At 46.9% G+C, this 23893-nt stretch overlaps 1 protein-coding gene across 1 annotated transcript; it reads right to left on the bottom strand.

The window, feature by feature from the left end:
• Nucleotides 1-249: 249 nt before the first annotated feature.
• Nucleotides 250-23688, bottom strand: NLRP12 (NLR family pyrin domain containing 12). Its single transcript, XM_070388241.1, has 10 exons — nucleotides 23360-23688; nucleotides 22433-22513; nucleotides 19382-21065; nucleotides 15546-15716; nucleotides 14550-14720; nucleotides 11870-12040; nucleotides 10180-10350; nucleotides 8857-9027; nucleotides 5733-5903; nucleotides 250-5227 (listed from the first exon to the last, which is right to left on the bottom strand). The coding sequence occupies exons 1-10, from the start codon at nucleotides 23646-23648 to the stop codon at nucleotides 5140-5142; spliced, it is 3168 nt and encodes a 1055-aa protein (XP_070244342.1). The 5' UTR covers nucleotides 23649-23688; the 3' UTR covers nucleotides 250-5139.
• Between the last annotated feature and the right edge of the window lie 205 nt (nucleotides 23689-23893).

The raw sequence follows: 23893 nt of genomic DNA on the forward strand, positions 1-23893 counted from the left end.
GCCCAGGTTTGATACCTGGTTGTGAAACTAAGATCCCACAAGCCTCTCAGGGTGGCCGGGAAAAAAAAAAAAGCTCATTGTAAAAAAAAAAAAAAATTCTTTAAAGAAAAAACGGAAAAGGAAATATTTTAAAATGCTCATTCTAACACAACATTGCCAATCAACTATTTGCCAATAAAAATATTAATTAAAAATGCTCATTATAGCACTATTAATAAATTATCCTAAATTTGTAAAAATTGAAAATGTCTAACAGGGGCTTAATGAAATAGGCTAAAGATATACTCTGTATTGCCATTAAGCATTAAGGCACATGTATTTATTGGTTTTACCATTTTATTTATATAGTTTTTGAAATTTATCCAACAATCTTTAGTAAATCCCATGGACTTGTTATCTTTGTCCAGAATTTCTTACAAGGAGAATACTCAGATCTCAATAATACGCATAAATTTAGTAAAACTGCACATTTTAAAAAGATACTGAAAATATTTTGAGAAATTGTAATATTCATAGTTGTTAAAAAGAAACACTTAAAATACCTTTTAATGGGGTGCTGGATTTAAAGAACTCCGAAGCGATCCCTACACCAATGCTTTGTATGAATACACAGAGATTCAGAGATAACATGAACAGAATTAGACGTGTTCTTGATTGTTTTTTTCCATCACCCTTCCTCTAGGTTTCAGTCTCAGCTTCCACACTATTCACATTGTAAAGCGCTGTACATAGTTTAGAATGTTTGCCAAGACCCCTGGCATTATCCACAAAAGGCTGAAGGTACTCCATTGCCTTCCCCAGTTGTGACAACCAAATGTGTCTCCAAACTTTGCCAGATATCCCCTGAGGAGGGAAAAAAAATACCCTCAGTCGAAAAACAGTATTCTAGACTATAAAATCCGTCGTTTTATTCACCCCAAACACCCCAGACACTAACAAGCATGCCTTGGCATGTCTTATGTGCTCAACAAATATTGCTAAATAGTAAATAGTAGTTGAATGAATAACTGAGTCCCCAGAAGGTACAGTTATGTTCTTAGGGGGTACTTCTATGTATTTTCCTAGTTTGTTTATAATTTGTTTGTTTTGATGGTATAAACAATGAAGGAGTCGACGGTTTTAAAAAAAAATACTGGAGGATGGGTCTCACTCAGAATGGGGCAGGGTGGGTCTGGGTGGAGACCTGTGGAGGGGAGTGGTCTTCCCCGCAAAGGCTGGGTCTTTGGCTTATATAAGAGGTCGGCAGGTCTGAGACCTTACTTCCTGGCTAGAGAAGCAATGAAATCCTGCTTTTTGTGAGTATCACCTGCACATTCTTTTCCTTAAATTGTTCACCCTTTTCTTTTTCCAGCTGCTCGTCTATTTTCAGTAAGTTTTATTGCTTTCAGTGTTCTGAAATTGCACTGGGTTGTTACCTCTTCGTTTGACTCGAAGCTACCTTTTCTCATTTAAACTGCACTTATGTATTCTAATAGTTTTTTTCGTTTTTTTTTTTTTTCAGCCAGGAGGCATGCAGGATATTCCCAACTTGGGATCGAACCCACGTCTCCTGCATTGAAAGTGCAGAGGCGTAACCACCGAGAATCCCACCCCGACTCGCCCAGCCTAGTGTATTCTCTTCTGGTAGCTGACCTTTTGTGTCCCCAAAGTTGGTATAGTGTTTAGCCAGCGACATCTAGGGAGGGGAATTTTCTTGGCTCATTTCAGCGTAAATTGAGGCAGCCTGAACTTTTCACTACCGCGCGACGTGGCATGAGGGGTCCTAGTTCCCAACCAGGGATTGTACCTTCCCCGCCTCCGTGCATCAAATGCAGAGGACTTGGTTGGGAAGTCCAAGGCAAAGTCGAATAACCTCAGCATGCATTTAACTCTCCTTAACCGAAGTTCTAGTACTATGGTAATAGTGCAGGGGCGGGGGGTAAACACGAGCTCCATAATCGGACTTCATGTTAGCTTTCCCTCTTGCTCTTGCGGTTTGGGTTAGTGTTAATCCTTTGAAGCGTTCTGTTTTTTAATTCCTTAGTGATCCTGGCCCGCAACTTCTCAGCCTGTGGTACTCAAACTGTGGGGGCACTTCCGTTTTACGAAGGGAAGTGCCGCCATGTTTTGAGTGTTACCGGTTGAGAGAGTAGCTTCCACTTGGTGAAAACTGGGGGCCTGGTATGAAAGTTGTCTATAAAGTTTGCTTAACGTCTCCTTACACCAATGACTTTCAGAGATCTTTCCTAGGATAAGGGTCAGAACTGGTTCCAGTAACCCAGACCGGGATGCTCAAAATGGGGGTGCTTGCCGATTTGTGACTGGAAAGTGCTCCCATTTTCGAGCGTCCCTGCTCGGGAAAACCATCTCAGGATTGGAATCTGCGATATCTGCTCGCGTTTACCGATCCTGCTCTTCATTACTGACTCAAGTCAGATTCTGTCAGCAACCAAGGACTTCTGTTTAATCAATGGTGGGGTTTTACTTAACAATTCCAGGGTTTTTGTCTGTAATTTGCCGTGTTCAATATGCTGCTAAGTCGCTTCAGTCGTGTCCTACTCTGCGACCCCATAGACAGCAGCCCACCAGGCTCCCCCGTCCCTTGCTCGATTAAAAGCTCTGCGTATCATTTTATTTCACTTATAATTGTTAATGTCATAAATGTTATGTCATATATAAGTGTCATTAATGTTAATAAAACAAATTTGAATGTCATAAATATTAATAAAACAGTATACCTATATTGTGTCCTGTTTATTTTTCCAGTCATTTATTTCCAAAGTTGGTCCTTGAACACTATGAGGAGTTTCTGGGGGCTTGCTGGAAAGTGGGACTGTCTCAGTGGGTGCCTCCAGGGGTCTCTGGGTTCCTAGACCATTCTTAAGGGTGCAGCTTCGATCCCTAGTGGGGAAGACGTTAATTCCTCGTAGGATTAAGCCCTGGAGGTGGTTTCTAGGCCTCTAGCAATCTCCCTGGGTTGGGGACTAAGGTCACACAAAGTATGTCCAGAAACTTCCTGGTTCCCAAACTAGGGACCAGGGACTAGTTTTGTGGGTGCAGTTTTACCACGGGGATGGGGACATGTGCTCATTGAATCAGAAATTGTAAGCAGCAGATAAAGCTCTTAATTCTCACCTCCTGTGTGATCCTCCATCCCTTTGCAGCTGGGGTGGAGCATCTCTATAGTGTTTAGGGATGGCTGCCGTGGTCTCAACATATTTTCCCCAAGTTTTGGCTAGTAGCACCTGGGACATAAAATACCCAGTTATTTAAGGGGAGTTAAAAAGGGGATTTAGCTTTCTGACAAGCTCCACACAGATTGGCAGAGTGTTAAACAAGGGCATGCTACTAAGTCACTTCAGTCCTGTCCTGGTAGGCTGCCTACCAGGCTCCTCCATCCATGGGATTTTCCAGGTGAGAGTACTGGAGTGGGCTGCCATTGCCTTCTCCGAAACAAGTGCCTAAACGGTGTTAATTTAGGGCTTCCCTGGTGCTCAGGAGTAAAGAATCTGCCTACAGTGGCAGTTTGTATCTGATGTGACTTCCCAGGTGGCTCAGGTAAAGAACCCAACTGCTAATGCAGGAGACATAAGACTTGAGTTTAGTCCTAGAGGTCAGTAAGGTCCCCTGGAGAAGGCAATGGTAACACACTCCAGTAATCTTCCCTGGAAAATGTGGACAGAGGCGTCTGGCAGGCTACAGTCCATGGGGTCCCAAAAGAGCCAGACATGACCTAGCAACTAAACAGTCTGGCTATTTAACACTCAATGTTAAGAATTAAATTTGTTCAGAAGTTCAAGTGGCTGAACTATGATCTTAGAATCAATGGACTAGCAGTTTGCCAAGATGCTTAACCTATAGGTAAATGTGGAAAGTCAGTTGCCAGGACTCCTGTGCTTAGAATTGAATTTAGAGATACAATTTCATGTAAAGTTTTATTGGTAATAATTAGGTAATTCTGAAATCTACTAAAATGCAGTTGATATGGTTATAGGTGTGTAATAATGGTGATTCACAATTTCTAAATGTTATATCTCATTCGTAGTGGGAAATCATTATAATTGGGACATCCCATCTCAGAAGTGCCCTGTAGTACTCCCCAAACCACTCCAGCCATGGAACCTTGAGTGTCCAGTAATTAAATCCCGTGTTGCTAGTTTTAAACTAAGGCGGCTCATCAGTAAAGAATTAGCCTGTAATGCTGGAGACGCAGTTCTGACTACAAAGCCAGAAAACTCATACTTTCACCTTAAGGTGTACTCTCAACTTGTATGCCCACAAGATTCCTTAGCCTTCAGCTTTATGACAGCCTGTGCATGTGCTAAGTCCCTTCAGTCTCACTCTTTGTGACCCTGTGGGCTGTAACCTGCCAAGCTCCTCTGTCCGTGGGATTCTACGGGCAAGAATACCATTGCCATGCCCTCCTCCAGGGGATCTCCCTGACCCAGGGATCAAACCTGCGTCTTTTACATCTCCTCCATTGGCAGGTGGATTCTTTACCACTAGCGCCACCTGGGAAGCCCTTATGACAGCCTAGGGATTGCTTTAAGTGAGTCAGATTACCCCTAGTTCAGCTTGCTCATGAATTTAGGGCTGCCAGAGGGGAAGGGGTAGTTTGGGATGGATAATATACTGCTATATTTAAGATGGATAACCAATAAGCAGCACCAAGTTCCTTATCGGGACCTCCTGTTGTGAGAAAACTCAGGCAAGCAGACCTGGCCAAGGAGGGTGATTATGGTCAACAGTTCCCTAACACTTTGTTGTGGGGACTGTCGGTGTATTTTTATTTTCTAGGATATTTATAGCAGGACTTCACAAGATGCCAACAACTCTCCCAGCCCAGTGTCCTCTGACAATGCCGGGTGTCCTGGGAAAGGGGAGGTTGGAGGGCGGCTGACAAAAATCACCCTCAGTTGAGAGCTTCTGTTCTAGAATCATCTGGGACCCTGCCTTGAATTCTCTCCATGGCACCAACTCTCCAAACTAAAATTCCACCCTCTTGCCCAGCAATCGCACAAACCCCAAGCAGCAAAGATTATCCTGCAGAGGATCTTGTCTCTTGAGGAAGTAAAGAGACAGAGGTCAACGTTGATTCATGGGTCCTGGGATGGTCCTCTTCTGTCCTGACTTCAAGAGAAGAACCAGCAGCCCAGCTACTCAGCAGCCAACGTCCAAGTAAGGTTTTGTCATTCGAAGTGCCTCTAAACTTCGGTGGGTCATTTTATTCAGGTCCATTCCAAACAACCTGAGGACACAAGAAGGGAAATATTCCAGGCCACTATGGTGGCATTCAGTCCTTACAGCAAATCTCTTATACATCCTGCTTGGTTACAATATGTTAATTCTAATGGAATTAGATACTCCATTAAGTATTTAATTAAGTATTTAAGTAGTTCATCTTTGTAAATCAAATCTATTGGGAGATAAGCTTGCTCTAAGCTACATCTCATTTTTAAGACCCTAGTCTGTGTTAACAAATTTAATTTATAATCATCTTACGGAAGGGCTTTCTCTGGTAGCTCAAACAGTAAAGAATCTGCCTGCAATGCAGGAGACCTAGGTTTGATCCCTGGCCGGGAAAGATACCCTGGAGGAGGAAATGGCAACCCATTCCAGTATCCTTGCCTGGAGAAGCCCACGGACGGAGGAGCCTGGCGGGCTACAGTCCATGAGATCACAAAGAGTCGGACACGACTCCTGACCCCAAGCCCCGGGTCCTGTCTCCTCCAAAGGCAGGGACCATCTCTCACCAGAGGACTCGGAGTTTGCAGCCCGGGTGGCTCAGCCTCTCGCACAGCAGCCTGACACCTGTGTTTCCCAGGGCGTTGTTGGTCAGATAAAGGTCTGTGAGGGTCTGGTTGATGCCCAGGGCAGAAGAAATGTCCTCACAAGCTTTGCCTGTGAGGCTGCAGCTGTCGAGCCTGTGGAAGACGAGAAGTGGTTGAAAATGTCAGCAGTTTGTGTTGGAAAGTGTCAGCTTCATAGGGAATCAGAGTGACGTTTTTAGGGATCATTTTAAGAAAGAAGCAGACTAGAATCAGATCAGTCCAGGTTAAGGGCAGTGTGGTGAGGGAAAGCATTTCATAAAGGCATTTAAAGACAGTCCCCTTTGCTGTACAGTAGAAACTAACACAACATTGTAAAGCAACTATACTCCAATAAAAATTCAAGTTTTTAATTTTATTTATTTTTATTTATTTTTGGTTGTGCTGAGTCTTTGTTGCTGTGTGGGCTTTGGTTGTGGTAAGTGGGGGTTACTCCCTAGCTGTGGTGCTTGGGCTTCTCATTGCGGTGGCTTCTCTTGTTGCAGAGCTTGGGTTTCACCTGATTCAGCTCATGGTCTCAGTAGTTGTGGCTCACAGGCTCTCGAGCTGAGGATCAGTAGCTGTGGCACTCAGGTTTAGTTGCTCCCTGACATGTGAGGACTTCCTGGACCAGGGATTGAACCCGTGTCTCCTGCATTGGCAGTCAGACTCTTTACCACTGAGTCACCATTTAAGCCCCAAAATTAATTTTTTAAAACAAAAGAAGAAAGAAAGAAAGAAAAAAGATTTCTGAATTCATAGCTCCATCTGTAATAGATATCCTGGTTCTGCAGCCAAGAATTTCTCCTTCTGGTAATTCTATCCCAATTTCTCATTGAAACCCCCATCTCAGGGATTAATATCTACAAGCTCTAGCAGTAGATATAGGGTCAAGGGCTAAGCTGGTTGGTTTCCTTGTCCCCAGCCACCACAAGTGGTTCCCTCTGGGCACAGGATCCATCCAAAACAGTGAATTAGAATCATGCTTTCCCTAGAGATTTTTTTGTTCAGAATTTGCACCTGAAAAGAAGTCATCTATAGAGCTGTAGGCATTTTGCCACCATGTACTGGATCAAGGCTAACCTTAACTCATAATGGAGCCAATACAGCAATAAGTAGAGAAGATAATGGAGATCAAGTATCTGAATGCCTAGATCAAGCCATACCTGAAACCTACACTTCCAGTTACACAACTTGATCAATGCTCTCCCCCATCTTCTTCTTCTCCTTTTTTTTTTTTTTTTTTAAAGAAGTCAGCATGATTTGGGCTGCTTCCTGCCCCCACCCCCAACACTATGCCATCTGATTTTCTCTGGTTTCTATTCTGTTCAGTTGTGTTTCTTTCTTGTATTCCATGCTGTTACAGTAAAAATAGGTAGCATTGAAGTGCTGTTATAGTTGGGATGTTAGATGGAAATGTTTTCATCTTTGGCTGAGGCTGTGAAGCAATATGTGCCTCCAAACAACGTATAAGGCAACAGTTCAGGACTTGAAATGGAAGAGAAAGACCCAGGTGGGTGATGTATAATCACGCACCTCACAGGCACAGAAAGGTCAGGAGTAGGACATATGGTGAGAGCTGGGGAGGGGATTGTGGAAAGAGCTTGACCCAGATCATTTCATGTCAGGAGCACCTCCTCTGGGGTCCCCATGAGAACACACATATGATCCCCATGAGACAGGTATCATTTGGACACCTGCCAAACTGGGAGGGGGTGGAACTGACATCCCAGAGGGAACCTAGCCGCACCAATGAAGGGAGAGATGGGGCTTCCTTGGTCCAGTGGTTAAGAATCCACCTGCCAGTGCAAGAGACGTGGGTTAGACTCCTGGTCCGGGAAGACCCCGCATGCTGAGGAGCAGCTAAGCCCATGAGCCACAACCACTGAGTCCGTGCTCTAGAGCCTGTGTTCCGCAAAAAGAGAAGCCACCGCAGTGAGAAGCCTGTGTACTTCAACTAGAGAAAGCCCTCTCGCAGGAACCAAAACCCAAGTGCGGCCAAAAATAAATAAATAAAAGGGAGACATGCTGTCCCTAAGCTCTCATCTTCGTTTCCAGTTACCCAGGGCCCCAGATAAGCAAGAGATTCATGAAGGGAAGAAAATTAAAAATAGATAAGCCTGGGCTTCCCTGGTGGTCCTGTGGTTAAGAATCTGCTTGCCCATGGAGGGAGCAGGGGTTCAATCCCTGGTCCAGGAAGATCACACATGCCAGGGAGCAACCACAACTACTGAGTCAGAGCTCTAGAGCCGGTGAGTCACAGTTACTGAAGCCTGCCTGCCTAGAGCCTCTAAGAGATTCTTGACCATCTGAGCCACCAGCATAGACTCCCAAGAAGAGAAGCCAAGGCAATGAGAAGCCCTTGCCCCACAACAAAGAGTAGCCCCTGCTCTTTGCAACTAGAGAAAAGCAGTGAAGACCCAGCATAGCCAAAAATAATTAATTAACACAATTAATTAAAAAAAAATAGACACAGCCTCCTCTCATTCTAAGTCTTTTGGGAGGAAGGGATGGGCTGGTATTGGGAGAAAAGGGAAGGAAGAAAGGTTCATTAACATTTGACTGAAGTTTATTCTGGACCAGACTGAATTTAAAAAAATATATTTATTTATTTATTATTTATTTGACTGCATCAGGTCTTAGTTGAGGCATGTGGGATCTAGTTCCCTGACCAGGCATTGAACTCAGGCCCCCTGCTTTGGGAGCGAGGAGCCTTATTAGCCACTGGACCACCTGGGAAGCCCCAGATTGAACTTTTATTACATAAAGGTTACCAGAAAGCTATAAATCTGCCCAAGTAAATGCCCAGAGAAAAGGGGAGTTTTACAGAACATGTTTAGAGGCAATGACTGGATAGAAAAATAGCCTCTCTGTTTGCATTCCAGAGGATGAATTACTCTGTGACTCATTCACACAGCTTTTCTTTCCACCTCTGAGCATCTCGTATCTTCCAGAGAGATGGAGGCATGGAAGGATAACCGTCCAACAGAAAAAAAGATCAGGACAGATCCCCTCCCACCCCGCCAGGGACCAGCATCACACCCAGCAGTCCTGCCTCCCAGCCACTCACCACAGTTTCTGGAGTCTGCAGGTGGGGTGTCGCAGCCCCTCACACAGCAAGGACATGCCGCGGTCTCCCAGGTCATTAAAGCTCAGGTCCAGCTCCCGAAGGTGGGAGCTGACCCCAAGCACAGCAGAGAGACCCTCACAGGCCACAGAGCTGAGCCGACAAATGCAGAGCCTGGGAAGACATTAAGCACAGGAGAGAGCTGTCTCATTTCTTCTGAAGTTTTTTTGGGGAAAGAGAGGGGTTGAATCTTACTTCCTCCACCAGGGATTGAATCCCGGTCCTCAGCAGTGAAAGCAGGAAGTCCTAACTACTGGACCACAAGGGAATTCCCAGATGTCTTCAGCTTAATGGGGTCGAAAATGCTACCGTATTAACTAGTGAATATTATGCAAAAGAAGCAGACTCAAAGATATAAGAACAAACTAGTGTTTACAGGTGGGGAGAGGGAATGGGGGAGGGGCAAGATGAAATTGACAGTCCTGCTGCTTTTTTTTTTTTTGCCCCACCCAGCAGCTTCTGGGGTCTTAGTCCCCCAACTAGGGATTGAACCTCAGCCCCCAGCAGTGAAAGTGTAGAGTCTTAACCACTGGACCACCAGGGAATTTCTCATTTTCTTTTTTTTAAATTTGCTTTTTCATCTGTTCCATCATTTAAAAATATAATCTCTGAGCCAGATCTTATGCTAGTCACAGGAACACGTTGTTGCCACAATGTTGTTCCTGTACTTCTGGAATATAACAACACACACACAAATTCTGATAAGTGACACAGAAAAATAAGGTCAAATAGGATCCTAAAAGTAATCTTATCTAGGGATTGGAGAAGGTGTGCATGAAGAAGAAGCATTTGCTTTGGATCCTAACAGATGAAACAGGTATTATCAGGGTGAAAAAAAGGAGAAATCAGAGCAGAAGTGCATCTCAGGGAGATTTCCCTGGTGGTCCAGTGGCTAAGACTCCAGGCTACCAATGCAGGGGGCCTGGGTTTGATCCCTAGTCAGGAAACTAGATCCCACATACTACAACTAAGAGTTTGCATGCCACAACTAAAAATCCTGCATGCTGCAAGTAAGACCCTGGGGGCAGCTAAATAAATAAATAAATAATAAAATAAATGTTAAAAGAAGAAAAAAAAAAAAGGAGTGCATTCCAGGAAGAAGGAACTGTTTGTGCAAAGGCCCTGTGGCAGAAAAACCTTTGACAGGAGGCCGAGGGAGCTAGAGGTTAGGAGAGGAGGGGAGGGAGACAGCCCCCCTGAGCCTAGGCAGGAGGGCAGGAATTGTGACTTTGGACTCCTAGGAAAGTGAGGAAAGCGGGGACTCACCGGAGGGTCTGGAGTTTGCACTGGGGGTGCCTGAGGCCTTCACACAGCAGCAGCACCCCGGGATCCCCCAGGTCATTCAGGCTTAGGTCCAGCTCCACCAGGCTCTGGTTCACTCGGAGGGTGGACGCCAAGTCTTCACACGCAGCACCAGTGAGGAGGCAAATCTTCAACCTGCAGAAAATCCAGTTTGGGAGTGTTTCCTGTACAATGCTGATGCTATCCTCCCTTCCCCCAATCTTTTTTAAAAAATTATTACAGTAGACTTGATTTACAATGTTCTCTTAATACCTGCTGTGTAGCAAAATGACTCAGTTATACGTATGTGTTCTTTTTCATATTCTTTTCCATTATGGTTTATCACAGGATATTGAAGATAGTTCCCTGTGCTGTACAGTAGGACTTTGTTTATCCATTCAGTTTATAATAGCATCTGCTAACCCCAAACTCCCAGTCCTTCCCTCCTCCACCCTGCCTTCCCCTTTGCAACCACAAGTCTGTTGTCTGCAACAGTGACTCTGTTTGTTTCATAGATAAGTTTATTTGTGTCATATTTTAGATTCCACATATAAGTGATAGCATTTTAGATTCCACCTGTAAGTGATATTATTTGTCTTTCTCTTTCTGAGTTGTTAGGAAGCACAGTACAAAATAGCCGGTTGGAGGAAGTCTTTGGGAAAATGGCGAAGGGCCAGAAATATCCTGGCTTGGTGTGCTGCGGGCAGAAAAACATTTCCTGCCTTTGGTTATGCCCGGCGCCAAGATTTAATAATAAATATTAAGGATGTTATTTGAGAAAACGAGTTATGGGATAAGCACATGGGTCACTTAGAGTGCGTTGTCCTTGAAATATTTTTACTGATTAGATGTTAACCCTGTATGCATTCTGTTGGCTGTATAGTCTAAGCTCTTTGTTCCTGCTTTTATAAACAGGCTTGATTGCAGAAATAAACTTGTCAGTCCTTGCAAGAGACTGTCCGAGTGTCATTCTTTCAGGTTCGTCGTTTCCAAGTCCCGGGGAAAAAATCCCCAACACTGAGTGACTGCTTAGTACAATAATCTCTAGGTCCATCCATGTTGCTGCAAATGGCTGCCCCCAATCTTAAAAGTAATGTTTTCAAATAAACGACTTGTTCGAAATATGGCCAAAGGCCTAAATAGACATTTCTCCAAAGAAGACATATAAATGGCCACAAATCACGTGAAAAAAAATGTTCAACATTATTAATCATTAGGAAAACACAAGTCAAAAGCACAGTGAGATATCACCTTATACCCGTTCGGATAGACATTATCCAAAAAACAGAAAACAACAGGTGTTGGTGAGGATGTGGAGAAATTGGCACCTCTTTGCACTGTTGCTGGAAATGTACAATGGTCCAGTGGCTACGGAAAATAGTATGATGGTTCCTCAAAAAGTTAAAAATAACTGTGTGTGTGTGTGTGTGCTCAGTTGTGATCGACTCTTTGCAAACCCATGAACTGTAGCCTGCCAGGCTCCTCTGTCCATGGGATTTCTCAGACAAGAATACTGGAGTAGGTTGCCATTCCCTTCTCCTGAGGATATTTCCCACCCAGGGTTTGAACCTGGGTCTCCTGAGTTGCAGGCAGATTCTTTACTCTCTGAGCCACAGTGAAGCCCATATGAGGTCCCTAGAGGAGTCAGATTCACAGAGACACCGGTAGAACTCACCACAAAATCCGCAGCCTACAGACTGGGTGCCTCAAACCTTGACACAGGAGCCTCAGGCCTGAGTCTTCCAGTGCATTTCCTGTCAGGTCCAGCTCCAGCAGATGGCGACTGGTGCTGAGCACAGAGGCGAGCTCCTGGCAGGCCCCGGCCTCCAGATGGCACTTCCTCAACCTTGGGAGGAAAGAGAAGAGTTGAAGAGGGAGCCATTTTGCTTTTCCATATCCTGATGGTTCCTGCCCTGCCCCATCTAATCAGCCAACATACTTTCCCGGTGGCTCAATGGAAAAGAACCTGCCTGCCAATGCAAGAGATGTGGGTTCTATCCCTGGGTCAGGAAGAACCCCTGGAGGAGGAAATGGTAACCCACTCCAGTATTCTTTCCTGGGTCCTGGGAAACTCCATGACAGAGGAACCTGGTGGGCTACAGTCCATGGGGTTTCAAAAGAGCTGGACATGAACCTACAATTGTCCCTAAAGTTACAGAGACAAACAGGATTTTGTCACTTCCAGATAGAGAATCCTGTCTAATAAGACAAATGAGTGAGTAATTATGATCCAGTATAGGTGGTCTCTGGAGAAGGAAATGGCAACCCACTCCAGTACTCTTACCTGGAAAATTCCATGGATGGGGAAGCCTGGTAGGCTACAGTCCATGGGGTCGCAAAGAATCAGACACGACTAAGCGACTTCACTTTCTTTCTTTCTACAGTTCCTTTTGGAGAAGGAAATGGCAACCCACTCCACTGTTCTTGCCTGGAGAATCCCATGGATGGAGGGGCCTGGTGGGCTGCAGTCTATGGGGTTGCAGAGAGTTGGACACAACTAAGCAACACACACACACACACACACACACAGGTGGTCTCATGGAGGCACTGTACACAGAGTAATAGTTCAGAGCAAGGTCTCTAGGGTTCAACAACCTGTTCCCCACCCCCCATACTTTGACCTCAAAGGAGCATTTTGTTTTGTGTTTTTTTGGGGTTTTTTGTTTGTTTATTTAGCTGCACCCTATAGTGGCTTGTGGGACCTCAGTTCTCAGACCATGGATTGAACCCTGACCCTTGGCAGCGAGAGGACAGAGTCCTAACCACTGAACCACCAGGGAATTCCCTCAAGAGAGTTTTCATCAGGTCTCAGCTTTCTGTTACATGTGCCACCATGTCTCAAGTCACAGACTAAAATAAGGATAATAATTATGCCGGCCTCAGGTTTGTTGTGAGGATTACATAATTTATTAAAAGCAGTGGGTGCAGAACCAGCCTGACACATGGTCAGTGCTCCATCAACTTGAGTTACTGTTTGTTGAACATCCTGGTGGAGGGGCCTCCTCACCCAGCTTTGGCAAGTGGTGTGCAATGAGGGAAGGCTCTCTGGGAGAATTTGAGCTGGTTATTGAAGGGTAAATAGAAGTTGATTTGGAAGAATAAGATCAGGGGCAGTGAGATAATAAAAAAAAAAAAAAAATACACACACACACACAGGTCTCTGCTCTGGCTCCTGGCACAGAGTTCCTAAATCTCTAATTTCCTAAGTGATAAAACAAAAGCAAAAACACGGGACTTCCCTGGTGGTCCAGTGGTTAAAATCTGCCTTGCAATGCAGGGGACACAGGTTCCAGGCAATGAAGCCTTACTCTGACGCCATCTCCAGGTAGATAGTGTTAGAACCAAAATAAACTCCAGGACACCCAGTTGGTGTCACATGCCTTCGTGTGGGGATAACTCCACATATAAAAGTGTCAGAAGTAGAGTGTTGGGGGGGCTTCCCTGGAGGTCCAACGGTTAAGAGTTTACCTTCCCATTGCGGGGTGGGGGGGGGTCTGGGTTTGATCCCTGGTTGGGGAACTAAGATCCCACATGCCTTGTGGCCAAAAAACCAAAAATACAAAATAGAAGCAATATTGTAACTAATTCAATAAAGAGTTTAAAAGTTGTCCACATTCAAAAAAAAAAAGTCTTAAAAAATGGGGAAAAAATGGAGCATTCTTATGAGTAGTATTAATGAAGTAGTTATGAAGACATAGAGGGGGAAGGCAGGGTGTTTTTTGGAAAACAGTGGCACTGAACAAAAAGGAAGTTGCACAAGAAAAGGATCTTTGCACGGAGACCTCTGGGGTTCTGAGTACTCAGGATGTGGTCAATAAATAGGGTGTGGGTTCTGGGTGGGCAGGTGGCCCCAGGGACTCCTCACCATGTGGAAATGACTGGGGTCAGAAGAGGCCAAAAACAGGTTCTCCAAAATGCAGAGTCCAGAGCAGGGGTCTCAGGTCAAGGGTCTAAGGGCAGCTCTAATTTGAGCTCAGTGGTAAAGAATATGCCTGCCAAGCAGGAGATTTGGGTTCGAACCCTGGGTTGGGAAGATCCCCTGGAGGAGGAAATGGCAGCCCACTCCAGTATTCTTGCCTGGAGCATCCCATGGACAGAGGAACATGGTGGGCTACAGTCCATGGGGTGGCAAAAGAGTCAGACACGACTGAAGTGACTCAGCAACTCGCACAAAGTGCAGAGGCCAGGAGGGGTGGCATCTCAGGTCACGGGTCTAAGGGCAGCTGTGATGAGAGGTAGGGGTTTGGGGATTGGCATTTGGGGAGATGCTTCAAGCCCTGGGACACAACCAGCTTGTCCCAGGAGGTCACAGAGGTGAAGGAAGTGTTCCTGGGGAGGGGGGGTGGGACACTCACTGCACCACTTGAAGCCTGCACTTGGGGTGCCGGAGCCCCTGACAAAGCAGCTGCGCACCCAGCAGCCCCAGGGCATTGCCACTGAGGTCCATCCTCAGTAAGTGCTTGTTGGCGATCAGTGCGGTCGTCAGGTCCTGGCAGACAGAGCTGGAAACTTGGCATCTCTTCAACCTGAGACGCAAAGAAGAAAAGAGCCAGGTGATTTCGTTTGGGGTTGTTTTGTAAAGGGGCTTCCCAGGTGGCATTAGTGGTAAAGAACCCGCCTGCCAACGTAGGAGATGTAAGATGCAGATTCGATCCCTGGATTGGGAAGATCCCCTGGAGAAGGCAATGGCAACGAACTGTAGTATTCTTGTCAAGACTACAGTCCATGGGATCGCAAAGAATGGGACCTGACTCAGCAACTAAACAAAAACAACACAGTGTGTATATTTTAATCTCCACCCCCTAATTTATTCCTCCTCTCCCCATTCTCTCTTCTTTTCTCCATCACTACAAGAAGGTAATTAAGTTAAAGTGAGGTCATGAGGGTGGACTCTGGTGCAATATGACGGGTGTCCTTCTATGGAGAGGAGATTAGGACAGAGACACACAAAGAAGAAAGACCCTGAGAGGATGCAGGAAGAAGGTGGCCGTCTGCAAGGCAAGGAGAGGGGCCCGGAGGAAACCAAGCCTGCCGACGCGCTGAGCCAGAGCTTCCAGCCTCCACAGCTTTGAGAAAATCAAAGTCCATCACTTAAGTCATCCAGCCTGTGGTGCTTTCTTATGGGACCTCAAGCAAACATCATCCTATGATTTTTTGTTTTTTGGCTACACCACGTGGCTTGCAGGATTTTAGCTTCCCAACCAGGGATTAAACCCGTGCCCCAGGCAGTAGAAGCTGGACGTCTTAACCACTGAAGCACCAGGGAAGTCCCATCCTATGCTCTTTCTGACGGAGCCCCTTGAGATGGAACGGTAGGGCCCCCAGAAGCTCACAGACCAGCCTGGACTCACCTCAGGTTCTGCAGTCTGCAGTTGGGGTGTCTGAGTCCTTGACATAGCAGCTTCACCCCCCGGCTTCCCAGGGCGTTGCTGTGCAAAGCCAGCTCCACCAGGCTGGGGTTGGTGCTGAGGGCAGCAGCCAGCTGCTCGCTGTAGATGTCGGGTAAAATGTGCCTCTCAGGGCTGCGGGAAGGACAGACAGGACGGTCAGTTTACGGAGATGTTTGGCCCTTGAACGTGTGCTCAGTCCCTCAGTCGTCTCCCACTCTTTGCCCGCCAGGCTCCTCTGTCTGTGGAATTTCCCAGTAAGAAGACTGGAGTGGGTTAGCATTTCCTTCTCCTGGGTATTTTCCCAACCCAGGGATCAAACCCACGTCTCCTGTGTCTCCTGCATTGGCAGGTGGGTTCTTTACCACTGAGCCTGAGGGCTTCCCAGGCAGCACTAGTGGTAAAGAACCTGCTTGTCAATACAGAAGATGTAAGAGACAGAGGTTCGATCCCTGGGTCGGGAAGATCCCCTGGAGGAGGGCATGGCATCCCACTCCAGTATTCTTGCCTGGAGAATCCCATGGACAGAGGAGCCTGGTGGGCTACAGTCCACGGGGCTGCAAAGAGTCAGACACAACTGAAGCAACCTAGCACGCACGCATGCACCAGGGAAGCTCTATATTTGAATATGGACTGAGTATTAGAAGATATTAAGGAATTGTGTTTTTTGGTTGTTGCTTTTGTTTTTTGCTATGCTGATCGATTACTGGGTTCAATCCCGTATTGAACCCAGGCCCTTCGCAGTAACAGCAGGAAGCCCTAACCACTGGAAAGTGAAAATGAAATTGCTTAATCGTGTCCAGCTCTTTGCCACCCCATGGACTGTAGCCTACCAGGTTCCTCCGTCCATGGGATTTTCCAGGCAGAATACTGGAGTGGGTTGCTGTTTCCTTCTCCAGGGGATCTTCCCGACCCAGGGATTGAACCTGGGTCTCCTGCATTGTAGGCAGACGCTTTACTGTCCAAGCCACCAGGGAAGTCCCATAACCACTGGACCACCAGGAAATTCCCAGGAATTGTTAATTTTGTTAGGAATGATGATGCCATGGTGAGGGAAGGGGGCACAGGTTCAATCCTTGGTTGAGGAAATAGGATTCCACAAGCCTAGCAGGAACAATCCCCCCCACATTTTTTTTTTGAGGAAAAATAAAAAGCAAGACAGGGAACAATAGATGAAGCACATTTGGCAAAATGTTGCTAACTGGTCAAATAAATGATGAATATATATATTCATCTATCTATCTCTATATAAATACTCTGTGTATATTTGAAATATTCCATTGTAATTTTTTTTTTTCCAAAAGCATTAGCAAGCAGCTTAGAGAGGGCAGAAAACCATAGAGCTCCACTACTTGATTGAGTTACTATCAGGGAGCTCTTTAAATTTATTGGTTTATTTATTTTGGCAGTGCATGCAGCGTGGGGGAATCTAAGTTCCAAACAAAGATTAAACCCGTGCCCCCTGCAGCAGAAGCACGGAGTCTTAACCACTAGACCACCAGGGAAAGCCCCAGGGAGGTCTTTAAAGCCTTTCATCTGTACTTGTGGTTCCCAAGTGTGGTCCTCAGGCCAGCAGCATCACCTGCTCTTCGGTCTTCATTCTTTTAATAAAGTTTGGGTGTTTCCCCCATAATGCTGTCTCATGTCAATTTAATTCTTAGGCCCAGTCAGAGACCCTAACCTCAAGGAAGAGGATTCTTCTTCCCCCGCAGTTCCAAAGCTGATGAAATCATTGTGAGACTGCACAAACGATTATTCCATCAGTTTTCCCACATATATGCCTTTCCACAGCTTGCCACACCAGAAACTCAAGTCTTGTCATAGCCCTACAAACATATTGTTCTTTTGTTAAGACTGTACATAAGCCCAAATTCTTTTTGTTTAAAATTTATTTTTAATTGAAGGATAATTGCTTACAACATTATGTTACTTTCTGCCATACAGCAACATGAATCAGCCATAGGTATATATATGTCCCCTTCCTCTTGAACCTCCCTCCCATCTCCCACCCCATCCCACCTCTCTAGGTTGTCACAGAGCACCAGGTCGAGCTCCCTGAGTCAGACAGCAGATTCCCACCGGCTGTCTAATTTACATATGGCAATGTATGTTTCCATGCTCCTCTCTCAACTCCTCCCACCCTCTCCTTCCCACACTGTGCCCACAAGTCTGTTCCCTTTGTCTGCCTGGGTCTCCATTGCTGCTCTGCAAATAGATTCATCAGTGCCATCTCTCTAGGTTCCATATATATATGCCTTAGCCCAAATTCTACAGATCCCTTAGGGTTACTCATTTCTGGGTCCATTCTCGTGTAAGTAGGAATGGACGTGCCGCTAAACTTCTATTTTTTTTTTTTTTTTAGCTTGTGAATCTCGTCTTTTGTAAGTCTAATTTATAAGTCCCCAGTTTCACAACCTAAGACAGGAGAGGGAACAAGAATGTTTCCTTTCCACTCCACTTACGTTGAAATCTTTGCTTCTAAGGTGATTCCTCAGGGAACCCAAACCAGAACAAAGTCCTAGCCAAACAAACACACAGAAAATGTCACTTGCTCAGAGTTTCCTTCACGGACCACCTCCTTTCATGTTGCCCTTCCCCCTTCAAGTCACTGTCTGTTATATAATATTACCCGGTTTTACTTTCTTCCTAATAGATAACTCTGTTTGCAACTACCTTAATCAATTTCATTTCATTTGCCTATTGATTTATTTACTATTCTTTGTCTATCTTCCTTCTCCATTGACTGTTTGCTCTGTTAGGGGCACTGGCTGGCTTATTGATACTGTCTTCAATCTATAAAAAAAAAAAAAATGCCCAGCAACAAGAACTTACTGTATAGCACAGGGAACTATACTCAATATCTTATAGTAACTTATAATGGAAAATAATCTGAAAAAGTATATATATGTATATATATATGTATTATATATCTGAGTCACTTTGCTGTACACCTGAAACTAACACAGCATTGTCAATCAACTACACCTCAATGTGAAAAACTTTTAAGAAAAAAAAAAAAAGACCATATAGTAAGATTAGAAAATCACTGGGAATTCCCTGGAGGTCTGGTGCTTAGGACTGTGTGCTATCACTGCCAGGGGCCCAGGTTCCATCCCTGGTCAGGGAACTAAAATCTCCTAAGCCCAGCAGGGCAAGGACAAGGGAAAAAAAAAAAAAAAACACTGAAAAAAAAAAAAAAATAGCCCAGCCCACAGATATAAGGCCCTGGATAATATATGTTGACTGGATACATTCTCCTTGACATGGGCCACTATTTAGTCCTGATAAGTATCGCTTAGGGCTTCCCTGGTGGCTCAGTGGTAAAGAATCCACCTGCCAATGCATGAGACCTGGGTTCCATCTCTGGGTCAGGAAGATCCCCTGGAGCAGGGCATGGCAACCCACTCCAGTATTCTTGCCTGGAAAATCCCATGGACAGAGAAGCCTGGCAGGCTACAGTCCACGGGGTCTCAAAGAGCTGGACACACTGAGCAACTGTTAGTGTTTTTGTTCTTGTTGTTTAAGAACTAGAAAATGACCTGGACACTGTTGACACTTCGGAGCCAAATAGTTGTTAGTGATGGAGGCTGTCCTGTGCATTATAGGATATTTTTGCAGCATCCCTGACCTCCACCCACTAGACCCCTAGCATCTGTCTGATCTCCCCTAACTGTGACAGCGAAATCCTTCTCCACATATTGCCAAATATCTCCTAGGATGGAGGGAAAAGTCACCCGCTTTGAGAACATGAACTTGGCTAAGGACATGAACTCGGGGAGCGAGCCCCAGCAAATACTTACGACGTTGCCAGGGGCCATCTCAGCCCGTCTTCTCCATGGGCTTGGTAGGCAGCCCCGAAGAGCTGCAGTACCTCGGCGTTCCTGCAGCTCTTCACACAAAAGGAGGACACCATGTGTTCCATCTTGGTGGTGATGTTGTTGACCACGACCACCTGGAAGTGGCTGAGGGCTTGTTGGATGAATTCCTCCTCCTGGAGCTCGTACAGGCAGCCGAAGACCTCCAGGGCGCCCTGCTTCAGGGTGGACCCCTCGCTCCGAGCCTTGCGGCGGATCCACTCGAGCAGCTCAGTCTTGACGCCAGGCGAGACCTTCCAGCCCAGCGTCTTCTCCAGGTAGCTCCTGGTCTCCTCGTTCAGGAGTCCAAACAGGAAACGGACTGTGAGGGCTAAGAAGCTCCTATCGGAGAAGGCGTACTCGGTCAGCAACCTGCTGACGTTCCGCTCGGGGCCGGACCCGCTCGCTCCATCATCCAAGACGTAGTGCATGGCCGCGAAAAATTCCTGGAAACTCAGATGGATGAAACTGTAGAGCGTCTCACAGATGATGTCCTTCTGGAAGATGTTCATGTTGAGGAAGGAAGAGACGTCGGCAGCGTCCAGGCCGTGCTCCCGGAGGTCGCGCTCCGCAAAGAGGATCTTCTGTTCCCAGAGGCCGTGGGCTGCCAGGGCGCACAGCCCCCTCCGGTTGGGCGGGGACGGTAGGGTGGGGGTTCCTGGCTTGGGTTGCATCAGACTCAGGAGGTAGAGCAGGTACACGGCCGTCGTGGTCCTCGACCTCCGTCTTAAGAGCCCCCCGCCCTCCAGCTGCTGCTTGAGGCAGGTGCAGACCACCCAGCACACCATGGGGACAAAACACAGAGTGAAGAGGGGCTCGTCGTCCCTCACGAAGCTGAAGACCTGGCTGGCCTGCTCCCTGTCGTGGAAATACCTGTGGAAGTACTCCTTGCGCTCGGCCTCGGAGAAGCCCAGGATCGCCACGTGCCTGGGATGCTCCAGCGAGCGCTGGAGCTTGGCCAGAGCGGTGGGCCGCGTGGTGATGAGCAGAGACAGCTCGGGCAGGAGCTTTTTACGAATCAGGCTGCCCAGAAGGACCTCCGCGGGTGCTTTCTTCTCCCAGCAGAGGCACCAGGGGCCCTGCGGCTCGTGGAAGGATGGTCTGAGTTCGTCAAAGCCATCCATGACGACGAGCAGACGCTCAGGCACGCGGACGAGCTCCTGGAGAGGTGCGCAGGGCTCCGGCCAGCAGCTGGCCAGGAGGTCTCGTACGCTGAGCTCTGCGGTGCCCCGGTTCATCTCCCGGCAGTTGATGTAGCAGACGTAGTCGAACCTGTTTTGGAAGAGCTTCCCGTCGGCCCAGTCGAGCATCACTTTGTGGGCCAGCATGGATTTGCCCATGCCCGCCGCGCCCTGCAGGACCACGGTGCGCGGGGGCTCCGGACGCTCTTCATCTGGCTCGAAGAGGGCCTCGATCTGGATGAGGCTGGCCGGGTGGCCAGCGGTCCCCGCGTGTCCCCGGCCCGAGTCCAAGAGCTTCTGCTGGGCCCACCTGGGGCTGGAGTGTTCCTTCGCCAGGAGGAGCCGCGTGTACCGGTGGCTGAGGTTGACGAACTCCCCCAGGCGCGCGTTGCGGTCTTCCATTAGCCGGAATTTCCTGCGGACGTAGTCCCTGTAAGTTTCCTGGGGATCTAACGGAGAGGAATGAAGGACCGTGAAAGATAGATTGGTCAGCAGCCTTTAATGAATGCATGCATTAATGCAAACTGTGGTCTAGTGAACTATCTGCTTTGCGATGACGTTGGAAGTCTTTTCTAGATGGAGCCTGGGAACTTCGGTACTTCGGTACAACACCACAGATCTTGCCTTCTTGTGGGAAGCAGAAGCAACATGGGAACTATTCTTTTTTGTTGTTGGTTTTTTTTAACTTCCCAGGTGGCTTAGATGGTAAAGAATCCTCCTGCAATGCGGGAGACCTGGGTTTGATCCTTGGGTTGGGGAGATCCCCTGGAGAAGGGGACAGCTACCCACTCCAATATTCTGGCCTGGAGAATTCCATGGACAGAGGAACCTGGTGGGCTACAGTTTATAGGGTCACAAAGAGTCAGACACAACTGAGCGATTTTCACACTTTACGTTAATAGGTGGCCCAGTGATAAAGAATCTGCCTGCCAGTGAAGGAGATGCGGGTTCAGTCTTTGGCTTGGGAAGATTCCCTGGAGAAGGAAATGGCAACCCACTCCAGTATTCTTGCCTGGGGAATACTATGGACAGAGGAGCCTGGTGGGCTACAATCCATGGGGTCTCGAAAGAGTCAAACATGACTGAGCACACAGGCAGGGATAGTTGATTTATTTACAGTGTGGTACCAATCTCTGCTGTACAGCAAACTGACTCACTTATACACATATAGACATTCTTTTTCTAAACATTCTTTTCCATTATGATTTATCACAGGATACTGAACATACTTCACTGTGGTACTGTAAGACCTTGTTGTTTATCCATCCTACATAGACTAGTTTGGATCCGATAATCCAAAACTAGTCCTTCCCTCCCCCACCCACCTCCCCCTTGGCAATTAGGAGTCTGTTCTCTAGGTCTGTGAGTCTATTTTGTGGATAGGTTCATTTGCACCATATTTTAGATTCTACGCATAAATGATATCATATGGTATTTGTCTTTCTGACCTCACCTAGAGCAATAATCTCTAGTTGCATCTATGTTGCTGCAAATGGCCTGATTTCATTCTTTCTCATGGCTGAATAGCATTCCAGCTTCTTCAGGCTGGAATGGATAAAGAAGATGTAATATATATATTTATCTTTATCCATTCAACTGCCGATGGACATTTAGGTCATTCCCATGTCTTGGCTACTGTGACTGGTGCTGCTGTGAGCAAAGGGGTGCGTGTATCTTTTTGAATTAGAGTTTTGTTTGGGTATATGCCCAAGAGTGGGATTGCTGGGTCATATGGTAATTCTAGTTTTAGTTTTTTGAGGAACCTCCATGCTGTTTTCCATAGTGGCTCCACCAGCTTACATGGCTCGTGGCTCACCTTTTCTCGGAGCGGCAGCCAAGACGTCCAGAGAACATGCTGACTCACTGCCCAGTGAGGGTGGGCCACCAGATGGAGCGTCTGGAAGAGGAATTTTGTCAGATCAGCTGGCACGTATCTGACTAGCCCTTCACGACAGTAACTTCCATTACATCAAACTGTCTACATGGTAATAACTCACTGCCCATGGGTATCGATCATAGTGATTGGCACCTCCATCCATCTGATTAATCCCTCAGCCAGGGCATTCTGAGTCGGCTTGGATTCCTCCTCCCCTTCAGCCCCACACCAGAAACTAGCATTTTTGAAATGTCTTTTATACATGTGTACTGGCATATTTTTTTATTCAGTACTTATTTATTGAGCATCTTCTATTCTTTCATGGACTCCAAAATATATATTTATTAAGCACTTAGTATGAAAAGTGGGGTTTTCAAGCCAGCCAAGGTGATTGAGCAGAGGGAGGGAGAAAATGAGTAAAGGAATCACAGAGAAAGTAGTGCCTTCAGGGTTCTGACGGATGAATAGGAGTTTTCCAGGTGAAGAAGATAGAGGGAGATGCTCCAGGCACCAGAGGGATGGGTTAGAGGTGGCTCTTGGGAGCCCAGCAATCATCAGGAAGGAGAAGGGTGATCTTCCCCAGTGGTCCAGTGATTAAGAACCTGACTTCCAGTGTAAGGGGCACAAGTTCAATCCCCAGTGGGGGAACTAAGATTTCACATGCCTCCATGCAACTACAGAGAGAAACTGGCATGCTACAACGAAGACCCCACATGCCACAAGTAAGACCAGGTGCAGACAAATTAATTAATTTTTAAAACAGGAAGCAGGAGAAAAATCTTGAAAAAAAAACACAGCAAAACAAAAACACAGAAGAAGGGAATCAGTGGGTGGCAGCTTCAGCCCGGGCCATCACCACCTCCTTACCCTTCCCTTGGTCCTCTCTGTGGCCTCTCTCCCACAGGTCCTTCCTGTTGATCTGATGAAAGACGCTGAGGGCCAGCAGCCAGGCCTCCCGTGGCCCGAAATGAGCTGCCAGCAGCTGGGCCATTTCCAGGGGACCTGCCTGCTCCATCCGCCCCCAGGGGATCTTGCCCTCCCCCATTTCTGTCGCAGTCCCCAGGTATAACTTGAACTTCTTCAGCTCCACGGCCTCCAGTTCCTCCAAGTAGGTGCAGAGGCGACCCAGGTCACTCCTGAGTGGGGCTGAGGACATGGGGGCGCTGTGGGCCCTCCAGGAGAGAGGCTGGAGGGGTGTTTCTATACCTGGGAGGAGCGAGTCCACATGCACAGCTCTGATCACCACAGGCAGAGATGTGAATGCCCAGACAGTCCTTCTGTTGAAATAGCGCCTTCTCCCGCTTCTATTCCTTCCCACCCCTCCCCACCACACCCTCACCTCACCAACAGGTCCATTTTGAAGAGGAGGAAGTGGAGACAGATTGCGAAATCGCAGGAGGC

Source organism: Bos mutus, chromosome 18 (assembly GCF_027580195.1).
Source record: "Bos mutus isolate GX-2022 chromosome 18, NWIPB_WYAK_1.1, whole genome shotgun sequence".
NCBI lineage: Eukaryota > Metazoa > Chordata > Mammalia > Artiodactyla > Bovidae > Bos > Bos mutus.

What these genes read in the sequence shown, in the direction of transcription:
- NLRP12 (XM_070388241.1), bottom strand. Translation starts at nt 23,648, where the DNA reads ATGTCCTCAGCCCCACTCAGGAGTGACCTGGGTCGCCTCTGCACCTAC. An exon ending in GGCTGCCGCTCCGAGAAAAG is followed by an intron (nt 21,066 to 22,432) that starts GTGAGCCACGAG and finishes CCTCTCCGTTAG; the next exon opens with ATCCCCAGGAAACTTACAGG. An exon ending in AGATGGCCCCTGGCAACGTC is followed by an intron (nt 15,717 to 19,381) that starts GTAAGTATTTGC and finishes TCCTTCCCGCAG; the next exon opens with CCCTGAGAGGCACATTTTAC.